At 38.3% G+C, this 11,253-nt stretch overlaps 1 protein-coding gene across 1 annotated transcript; it reads right to left on the bottom strand.

Moving 5' to 3' along the window:
- Nucleotides 1-1,338: 1,338 nt before the first annotated feature.
- On the bottom strand, nucleotides 1,339-11,219 carry LOC124169287. The gene is made up of 6 exons (XM_046547854.1): nucleotides 11,106-11,219; nucleotides 9,508-9,602; nucleotides 6,209-6,349; nucleotides 5,965-6,085; nucleotides 2,441-2,536; nucleotides 1,339-1,699 (listed from the first exon to the last, which is right to left on the bottom strand). Coding segments are annotated over exons 1-6 (597 nt in total). The 5' UTR covers nucleotides 11,107-11,219; the 3' UTR covers nucleotides 1,339-1,556.
- Nucleotides 11,220-11,253: the final 34 nt, after the last annotated feature.

Consider the following 11,253-nt stretch of genomic DNA (forward strand, 5'->3'; position numbering starts at 1 on the left):
TAGAAAACCAATGTCCTTGGTTGAGGTAGAAACTTCAATGTATCAAAAAAAATATTATTATTATTGATGAGTTAATAGCCTAAGTTTAAGTAGCATTCGGTTTTTATAATAGGCATTTGACAACATACTGATTAAGTCTTTCAACTGTTCAATATTATTCCCATAGGTTTGTTGTCGTTACCTTGGATATTTTACACACATCCTTTATTTCTGAATCTGAATTCTTGGTGCTGATAGGAAGGTTCGTGGGGCATAGTTACATACCGTATTTGTCTGAATATAGTCCCCCCTTTTCTTCCAAAAATGCCAATGGTAAAAGTAAAGAGGGGACTATATTCAGACGCATTTTTATAATTTTTCCCAAAACTGAGGCCACGAAATTAGGGGGGGGACTATATTCGGAGAAATATGGTAGTTGAAGCCTTTTGAACACCTCACTTAACAGGTTCACTGCCATTTCGGTCATAATGACCGAAGAATGAGTCACTCTTTTGGCCTCTGGTAGCTTGCCGTTGGTCACAGCTACTTCGCTACCACGTGTATGACGTGACTGACACGGCATACTCAACATCTTGACTGTTGGAACCAGTGGTGCAGCGAGGGGGGGGTTATTGGGGGATAAAACTCCCAGAGCTCAGAGAAATCTCTAAGTTTAATCCATTTTACTTATTTTGATCAGTATTACTTGTATAATGGTGTTAGGATCTATCAAATATCCCTCAGAAAGCTGTAGAACTCGCCATTTTGAACCATTATTCTTCAAATTTTTCTGGAGGAGGGCCCCCACAACTCCTGCTTACCCTGGTGGGCATGCAATACCCCCACACCCGTAAGTATTAGTTGCGCCTAAAACCCCCCCCTAGCCTTAATTCCTAGCTGCGCCCCTGGTTGGAACTATTGAAATACAAGGAGCTCCTCAGAATCCTCCGCTTAAGTTGTAGGTCATATCCTAGTCCTCGGATTGCGTCAACTGAATTGTAATGCAAGAACTAGCAAGTGTTGCCGTAAAGATTTATAAGGTTATACAAGTTATTTATTAAGGTTATCTCACCTAAGTTGGTATTTTAATGGTTTTCTGAGATATATTGAGAATGGTATCCGTTAAGTCTTACGAGTTGTAATCAATGCAAACTCATTGCATTCAATCATCAAAGCTCACAGTAGAAAAATTAGTATACTATTCATTTTTTCTTAATAGTTTTACCTGTCATGCCATTATCTGGTACATATCACCATATATTATTTATAAACAGGGGAAAATACTCCCGAGTGATGTTCCCCTGTTTTTCCTTTTCACTTGCATAAATTAACTTGTTTAATTCAACATTGCGGTTTAGGTATAAGTAATCTTATTTTATTCATTGAAATACAGAGAATTAAATCTTCTCAAGTACATAATAACGAAATTGCTATAGAGTTCTTCGTGTAGGTCATTTAAGGCTATTCATTATTGGTTTCCAAAAAGATCAGGGCTGATGTATTGACCTCTTAGGCTTTTCATCAAGGTTATCCTGCCATTGTATCCCCCAACTACAAATGAAATGGCTTGTTAGGAACTACTTGCTTTTTTTGGTAGAAGAAGCACCACTAAGCTTCTCCTCTACTCTCTGGACCAGTGTGGGAAATGATGGATCAAGTAGGCAGAGTTTAATTGCACGTTCTAATGATTTTTCTTCCTCTTGTGATGCTTTTATGGATTCTGTTATTAACAAAAAATGCTATGCATCAATATTAAGAATATTTAGTGTTGGATGAAGTTACATGTTTGTAGCTTTGAAAAATCGTTCTTAGAGTTAATTGACTTAGAAGTAATTATGTCTTAGTAAACTTTATAGTTCATATCCAAAACAATTTGTGGTAGCAGTAATTCTGGTATTACTTTAGATAATAACCTATGCAAATACGAAACTTTCTTCGTGCTGAAACCTTAAAGTTATTACATTTTGTACATATAAAAGTTCTGATATAAACTTGGAGGTCATTTTGACTTTTGGAAATTAATAAATTTTAAGCATATTGGTAAATACCCACCCTTAAGTCTTTTAAATAAGTTTCTATGACAGTTTCCTCTTAGGCAAAATCCGATTAAGAATTTTGTCAATTATTAATTTGTAAATAATTTTTTTTCAATGGCCTAGTATTTTGGTGAGCCCAGATGTGTAATCAGGAGTTTGATGATGTTTGAGTAATGCCACTTATTTTCTGTAGGGGTTTTTAATTTTGTGCTCTTTGAATTCTTCATTACAGCTTTTACAGTTTAATTAATCTGGTCGTGATCTGCCCTTGTGTTTCCTGTTGTTTTGATTGAATTATATGCGCAATCCCCTGTTTTTTCAGTGTTTATCCACTTATGCAATATGTGTATTGATGTACTCCCAAGCTTAAACATAGATTTTAGAAATCGCATGCACAAGAAGATACAATGAAAATTAATACTTACCCCATCCAGGTAATTTGTTCACATCTGACTTATCCAGTAGGTTCCAAGCAATTTCTTTTAACGGAGTGATGTTCAACAATTTATCTCCCTGTTTTCCTAATAGGACAATAACATTAGTTTTAATAGCATTACCAGGGTACTTTTTTGATACCTATGATATTTAAAACTACCAAAAGATACTTAAAATAACTTACAGAATAGTTTTCTGAGTTCTATTGAGAATGGTATCCGTTAAGTCCTACAATTCAATTCTAATCAATGCAAACTCATTGCATTAAATCATCAAAGCTCACAGTAATAAAATCAGTAAACATATAATTCATTTTTTCCTAATAGTTTTACCTGTCATTGCATTATCTGGTGCATAGTTAACACATCACCTTATCTTACTTGGATTTAAGTCTAGCCACAGTATTACAGATTGGTGCTTAAATGTTTTGAAAATGTTTTCCTAGTGAACAAGACACTGAAGATTTCTCGGGTTTCATACAGGCTAAGATTTTCTGATCATCTTCGAAGAGTTTGATGAGCAACTTGCCCATTGACCTCAAGAATTCACTAGTCCAATTCCATTCATAAATCAGGATGCTACACATTTTTCCACGGTTGCTCTCTCAGCATTTACTGATTGGCTGCCAGTCCCTGCAGACTTTCTGAAGGTGGTCCTACGTTCTGCTTATGCCATAGCCTATGTCTTTTTTTTATTTGGTTGGCAGAATGTTTTCAGACCTGAAAGCACAGTAAATAGTGTGTAAACCCAATGTATGAATGGAATGACATTGGATTCCTGAATCCCTTAGGACAGTGGGTAAGTTCCTCAAGGCTTGAGAGGTAACGTAGGGGAGCTTTCTCACAGTTAATATATAACGATAACTTTGTCCATCCCTGGCAGCTTTATTTGGTTGAACCTCGGCTGATTTCAATGCACTTGTGTCTTGTTTCAAATGATGGATGAGGTGTTCCCTCTTAAAATTTACATGAAAGGGTTGAAACCAGTTCAAGTTATACCAAATAGAGCTCTGTGGAATGGACAAAGTTATCATTATATGTATCAAAACATTTATTTCTCTCATGGACTGAGTGTTACATACTGCATATAAAATAGGACCATGTGGGAAAATGCATATAAACAATGAAGAAAGGGCACAAGCTCTCATATTGAAGTTTTAATGGCCACATTCAATCGATATTACTGATGAGTGACCAGTCTTCCTGACAAGTCAGTCTCTGATTCATTATTGCTAAACGTTCAATATAAAAATCGCTGTGTACTTTTGGACTTGCAGTTGAGAGACATTGGAGCATTCTGCAGAAAATTTGCAGATTTGTTTCAGCTGGTCTCGGCTAGTTGCATCATGCATTGTAACTTATATCTCTTCAAGTGAATGTATATGGTCACTCCCACCAACAAACATCAATGAAAATTTTTGGTATTTTTGACCCATTAAAGATCCCATCCACTTTTCTCCAAACTTTTGTCCTCCATTCTTATTAATAATGGTTGTGCTGTAGAAGTGCTGTACAAAAATAAGTGCCTCATGTGATGGATTTCTCTTTGGGCAATTGAAATGTATCTCAATTTTTATGGTTTTGATTTTTCCTTGATGGGTGAACCATGGGATCATTAATAGTCTTGCAGATTTTGAGGGGACACAATTGCCTTGCAATAACTTGGATATCATCTCTGTTTAGGTGTGCCTGTATAACCCAACATGAGTTAGGGGACCTGAATTTGTCCTTTAGTATTCTGGTAATTATTTGGTTTTTTAATACTTTTGATTTTCTGTTCTTCCTTATAACACAGCACCCTTTTCCTCCCTTCAACCTATTAGTAACCTCATTACTTCGCTTGGTAGAGAAGGTATGTCATACTAGGGTAAACTTAAAAGTAAGGTTTCCTAAGTCGTTGCGTCCCTGCATGAAGCACTAGGTGCATCCACCAACACCACCGTGTTCCTTGGTTTCTCCACCACCACTCTGGCCTGCCGTGAAGCGTTGCCGACTGGCCATTGTTGGCATAGCAGCTGTCTCCATGGAGCTTCCCCTCACGTCTCCGTCCACACGTGAAATTCGGTCTGCCTTACGAATTTTGACTGGGAAAAACGTGATATCTTTCAACATTAATCGCCAATTGGTTGAAGTTTACCATGAAAATGTACGGATACTAAAAACGTTTGTAAATGGTGCCTCAAGTTCCTTTCCGGCCACGCAAACGTCCACTGCCAGGTGGGTGCCCAAACAGCTCAGCGAAGACCACTAGAGGCAGCATGTGGAATTTGAGGAAGAAGTTGTGAAGAGGAAGGAGGTGATTTTTTGGACTGAATCACCCAATGATTTCCACAAGTTGCTTACTCTGAAGAAACTCCTTGGAGGGATGAAGTTTGTGACGGGCAACACGAGGTGTAAGAGGAGGTCAACCCCTATCTTCCCAACGTGAACGAAAGCTAGTATATCGACAGGATTCAAAATTTCATCATGCGAATGAGGAAAGCCATCTAGCACCAGGGTGGCTACATAAAAAATAGCTGAAACCATGATCTTTCCAACGGTGTAACCAAAAATGTAAATAAGTGTCACATTTAACCACAGAAAAATTGAAGACCTTACTTTTAATTTTCGTCTGAAGACTTTCACAGCTTCTTTTATCTATGTTGCTGGTGGTTTTCGGGTATTGCTGTGTAGAAAACATTTTAACTCGACGTTTCACTCCTCCTACTGGGAGCGTTATCAAGAGAATGGAAGGAATTTATACTCGTCCCGAGCTTATATATATGTTTTTTTCTCCGCTACCCATTGTTGTGCCGGATTTGAATTTTAGCCGATAGCCGTTGGCCATTATATTGTGCTAGGAACCCTCTCCATATACGGCTGAGGTTATACCCATCCTCCCTATTAAAGTTATTAGGTCTTTTCGCAATCTCGATGGATTCACGTATAAGACGCGGATGGTATTCTTCCGTCTTCGCTAACACCCGTGTAGCGTCAAACATTATTCTATGCCCAGGGCTGGAGGCAAAATGTTCAGCAACAGCTGATGCGTCCCACTGATGTAATTTTAACGCCCTTTCGTGCTCCTTAAGCCTTTGGGAGATTGAACGCTTGCTCTGTCCCACGTAGCTTCTGCCGCAGCAGCAGGGAACCTCATACACTCCCATAGATTGAAGGGGAGGATGGCTATCCTTCGGTGAAGGTAGGATATTCTGAATCTTCTTCACGGTGCAGAAGCGAGTCTTAATGTTGCCTTTATGGAGGATTCTGGCGATTCTATCAGTGACCCCGGAGATGTATGGAATTTTATCCGGCACAACAATGGGTAGCGGAGAAAAAAAACATATATAAGCTCGGGACGAGTATAAATTCCTTCCATTCTCTTGATAACGCTCCCAGTAGGAGGAGTGAAACGTCGAGTTAAAATGTTTTCTACACAGCAATACCCGAAAACCACCAGCAACCTTACTTTTAAGTTTACCCTCATATATAATACATCTTAACTATATGTAATAGTAATATATTGGTCAATTTACCTGCATCTGTGTTGTATATGGTCATAAAACCCTGAAGAGCTGTAATGCAGGAAGCCTTCTGTTCTTCGGCTGATCTTCCATTATCCGCAGAGAATTTTACACGGAACTTTCGTACTTTCTTCTGAAACACGGGAGACTATTTAATCAGCTTGATAGTCAAATTGTCAAACATGGCCTTATAATGTGTAAAATTGTTAAAGTTTAGTAATGATTGAAATTTTTATGGCAAGCCCAATTTGTTCACCTGGGTTGAGGGTTGTTGCTTAGTAATACTTGTAACTAAGAATAAAATTGTAGATCCTTTGGCTAGTCCTCTGCAGTTAGTATGTATCAATGCTACAGATTCCAAAGCAGTTTCATCTTGAATAACCAGAAGTAAGGACCCCTGAAAGAAATTTGTTGATCAGAACATGTTCCATTTAGACAAAGAGGAGGAAGAAATCTTCTGTTTATCAATGCAGTATGTGTAGCAAGTTCTTTAAGGCTTTTAAAGTTCAAATTATTTACTGCATTTTATGGAGTCAAGGAGTTGGGATTTTCATACTTTTAGTTCTGTATGGAGGGACAGAAGGTATAATGCAAGCTTGATTAAGTTTTTTTTGTTTAGAAGGAGGCATCAAAGTAGCTATTTAAAAAAATTAGATTGCGGGATGTGGCATTTGATTTTTAGAATATCGCTGTGATGCTGCAGATACAAGGCCAAAGCCAGAAAATTCTATTATCTTGGTATTCAATCGGATATGAGCATTTTAGTAAGGGTTCATGTTAGACCATTCTCAAAATATTTTGACTCCCAATTGACCATCCTGCCCACATTGGCTAAAATGCTGTCTGACGAGATCATGCAATACTCATGGTGTATGCCAAAGTTTTAGGTATTTTGAGAGACTAATAATATCCTTTGATATTAGTCTTAATTACTTTAGTAAACCATGAATAATAGCCTATCCATCTATTTTATGTTTCTGAGAAACCAGGGTGTAACACAGTACTCACCTTCTATTTTTTTCATGATACCTTAGGGTATAGAAACACAATTTGAAATAACATGCACAAAATCACTTTTACACTTTTGTATTTTAAACATCATAAAGGAAGACTAATTGGGCCCAATTTACAATCGGATGTTATAACAAATAGATTGCATAACTTCCCTTTCTATTCCAACAGGCTTTTAACTCTTCTCCATTTCCTTGTGTATTTATAATAATGATTTAAGTTCCACTTATCGGGTTCACTGCTCCGCGACTCCACTCAAACACTGCTGGATGGTTCAATGCTCCACAACTCCACTCTCTGCCGGATATCTTCCTCCTCGTTCCTCCTATCGAACTCCCTCCACCATTTTTATTTACGTGTCCTTTCTTCTATCGGTTCTCTCTTGTGGGTGCCTCCTTTCCTTTGCGTCCTCTACTTTTTTTTCTGCCGGTCTTTTAAAACATGTCTTTTTCGTAGCTCTCTCAACACACGACTCCCATTAGTTTTCTTTCGCGTCCAGTTGCACTGACTCCATGGGGCCTGAGGGAGCCCGAGCCCCCTCAAAAATTGGTTATGGGTGTGACGAAAAAATGTGCCAGGCTTCTCGATTTTCCCCGGAGTGTCCAGATATAAGGATTCGAGTTATCATGGTTCTAATGTTGATCATATGACTCTTCTAAAAGGCTTAAAAAACTAAAAACTCACTACTTATAAAATTTCCTGGGGCAAGATCCCCAGTTTGGGCCCCCCAATATTTTTTGTAAGTCGGCACCCCTGTTCGCATCCCTCGCTACTATTGTTACCTCCTCACTATGATTGTTATTTTATTTATGGTAACAAGCGACATGGCGGTTTGTTTACAAGGGTGAACGACATTGAACATAAGTTTCCCCAGAGAACGTTGTGCTCAGAGATTAGGGAGTTTGGCATACCATAAACTCCTGCATTACCGTATGACATATGCACGAATTACCAATTGGAACTCCTCACTTACATCTGGCTCAAAGTGATTCTTATGCTGTGAGAGATTAGTCCCATGAACAATTCTGATTTAGCAAATGGCCCTGAGAGGCCAAGATAGGATGAGGATAAATAGAGGCTGATATGTACTCATAAAGAAGTATTGCTGATTTTGATTTGATTAAAGAGCCATTACCATATCAGTGTAATTATATGCTTAATGTTTTGAAGCCTATTCAAGTGTACAGATTGATTTAACATGTACAAAAGGCTAGAACAACCACCTTGATTCCTTTAGCTTCACCTCTGCTGATGCTCCTGATTTTTCACCTTTTTTACTGGCTGCATTACCTCCATTTGCTTTATCAAGCCAGTATTCACCTCCTATTGCCAAATAATTCTGTTGTTGTACAATTTTAAAATTCCAACTTCTATTAAGATTAAAGGATTGTATAAACAAATAGCTTTTTACTAAGTTACACAGATTAATGCAAAGATGATTTTTACAGGGAAAAAATCAATGAACTTGACCAGCTTGGAAGCCTTCATGGTTGCATTTGTGACCAGAAATTAGAAGAATCAATTTTCAATCTTGTACGAGTTGGGCAGAAAATCATTCTCAGATATTCATTTTATCAAGTCTCTTCAAATTTAGTTTGCATCAGATATAACATATAAGATCATGGAGTCGTCCAGGCATGTGGCTTTGGGTGGGTGCATTTTTGGTAAGCGAATAACCTCTACTGATAAGTACCCCTGGGTTAGTTGTCTCCCAAGGGATGTATGGCAGGCAGTCGCTATGAGAGAAAAATTTTTGGGGGAGCTAAAGCCCCCTCCCCTGGCTACACCTGGTATCATCAAGAGTAGGGCAAGGGAGCTAAAGCCCCCTCCCCTGGCTACACCTGGTATCATCAAGAGGGAGGACAAGGTAGGAGGAACAGAGGGGAGGGTAGGGAGAGGAAAGAGTTCAGCAATAATGCATGTTGGGGGCAATCAATAAAACAAACCACAAATCATGTGCTTGAGAGCAGGGCCGGAACTCGGAGTTGTGTGATCAGTTTGCACCCCCCCTCCTCTGATTCCCCTTCAACCCCCACCACTAAAAATATGATTCATTCGTAAGCTATTTTTTTAATGTGCATAGTTGTTGAAATTACCTTGTGTTTGCTATTAAGAAGTAATATTAATATTAGTGTTTAATAACTTATAAATTAATTATTAATGGTGAATTAATTTAATTAGAAATATCAAATAACTTTTTCAAATAAAATTTTCAACTACCCAACCCCTTGAAATTGCCACCCAGGGCACGAGCCCCTCTGCCCCCCCTCCCCTCCCCCCCTAATTCCGGAACTGCTTGAGAGAATTTATGCTAGAATTTTGGTGTTATATAACAAGTAAATACTCTGAACTTTGTAAGTGAGGGTATAAAGCTGTTGCACCAGATTTGGCATCCTGATACTCGTAATGAAGTTTTGATGATTGCATGATCTGAAATTTCTGTTGTTTTATCATCTTAATTCAGCATACTTTGTACTATTGATACTACTTGTAACTTTGAGGGAAGAATTTATCCAATGTGCAATGATTAAAATTTAGGCTTACCTGTAATATGAGCTTTATTGCTCCATTTCTTTTGTCAACCTGGACCCAGTTATCATTGCTTTGATGAGCATATTTCTCTATATTCCATGATGTCACTTTATCAGGAAAGAATAAAATTCATTGATATTAAGTTACATTCAGACTTAATTTCAATTCCTTGGAATACATATGGTTAAAAAAATTGAAAGTCATGACTGCTCTAATCCTTAGATGTCTCACTTAACTAATGTTAAATTTGGTATGAGTGGTGCATAATAGGAAGGATTAATTTTAATGAGTAATTTTCTATGCATTGGTTCCATGTTCCAGTTTTGTGCCCAAGTCATCCAGCTAGGTTGGTCTCTTTACATATGCACTGAATTGTTGAGGCCTTTACTTTGTAGAATTCCATATTTAATGTTTGGAAGGAAATTTCTTAGCTTTTCTACAAAAAACACACACTTTATTGCCGACTAGTTTCGGTTACACTGTACCATTTTCAAGACTAGTGATACACATCAGAATTTGCCGGTATATATACTCTGTGGTCGGGTGATTGGAGGGGAAGGGGAGAGGTAAGTGACGGGAATGGTGAAGGAGGGAAGGGATAGGGGAAAAACCGGAGGTAGTTACAAAGAAGAGCGTGGGTTGGCGTCACAAGGATTTTTTGAGGTGTAATAGTGGAATGTCTAGGAGGGGGGAGTGGAAAGGGAAAAGGTGGTCATTAGCAATGGGTTCTTTCCTCTTTACAATTTTTAAAATTTCCAACTGTTCTCTGATGTCCAGCTGTGTTCCTTTTTTGACTCGGTGCAGCAATTCCGGGGTAAAATCCGCTTGGTGGCCTTCCTCCCGAAGATGGGTAGCGAATTGGGACATCCCAGTGTTGTTGTAGTAATCGCGCCGGTGTTCCTCCACTCGTACGGTCAGACTTCTTCCTGTTTGTCCTATGTATTTGGAGTCACAATCACCACACCTTAATTGGTAGACCCCGCTCTTGAGGGCTGAGTCAGTGGGGTCCTTGACTGAAGGTAGCATGCTCTTCAGGTTAGAATTATTGTAAAAGGCCGGTTTTATGTTGATTACTTTGAGTAATTTTTCCAATTTAATAGAAGGTTGGCCTAAATATTTTATACGTCGCCATGACTGTTGATCCGTGGGGGTGGTAGAGTAAATACCTCTGAGTAAGAATTTTCTCTTTTTGCTTTCAAACAAATCGTTGATCAATTTTTCGGTGTAACCATTGGCTATCGCGATTTTTTTGATGGTGGTAATTTCTGAAAGGAGATCTGAGGGCTCTAAAGGGATCGACAAAGCTCTATGCAGCATGCAATGAAAGGCTGACAATTTTTGGGTTATGGCATGCTTGGAAGTTGCGTGGATGACTTGGTCTGTATAAGTTGACTTTCGAAAGTACTTTTGGCTGATGCATGATTTATCAAGGCATAGTCTATAATTCTGCAGTGCTTTACATGAAGTATCATACTCAACAAATTCAATGGACGGATGTTTCAGAGCGAATACTTAGGTTAGTATAGTTGAAGCAAGTGCAGAATATCTGCCATTTCTTTAAATTTTTCTTATAGGGCATAAATATATTAATACTGTAATAGCTGACTTACTTTTGAAATTAGAATATTTTATTCTTTTATTATTCTGTTGTGCGTACGGTGTTTCCGCCCAATTAAAGTGAATGAATTACGTTATGGCTTGTCTTGCTTTTTCCTTTGTTCAAAATCGCGCGTCAATTTAATCCGCTAGAGGACATCA

This window comes from Ischnura elegans, chromosome 12 (assembly GCF_921293095.1).
Source record: "Ischnura elegans chromosome 12, ioIscEleg1.1, whole genome shotgun sequence".
NCBI classification, from domain to species: Eukaryota; Metazoa; Arthropoda; class Insecta; order Odonata; family Coenagrionidae; genus Ischnura; species Ischnura elegans.

Coding starts and splice junctions, on each gene's coding strand:
- LOC124169287 (XM_046547854.1), bottom strand. Junction 6,350..9,507: donor CAATAAAGCTCATATTACAG/GTAAGCCTAAAT, acceptor AATTTCTTTCAG/GGGTCCTTACTTCTGGTTAT. Junction 1,700..2,440: donor GAACAAATTACCTGGATGGG/GTAAGTATTAAT, acceptor TGTTAATAACAG/AATCCATAAAAGCATCACAA.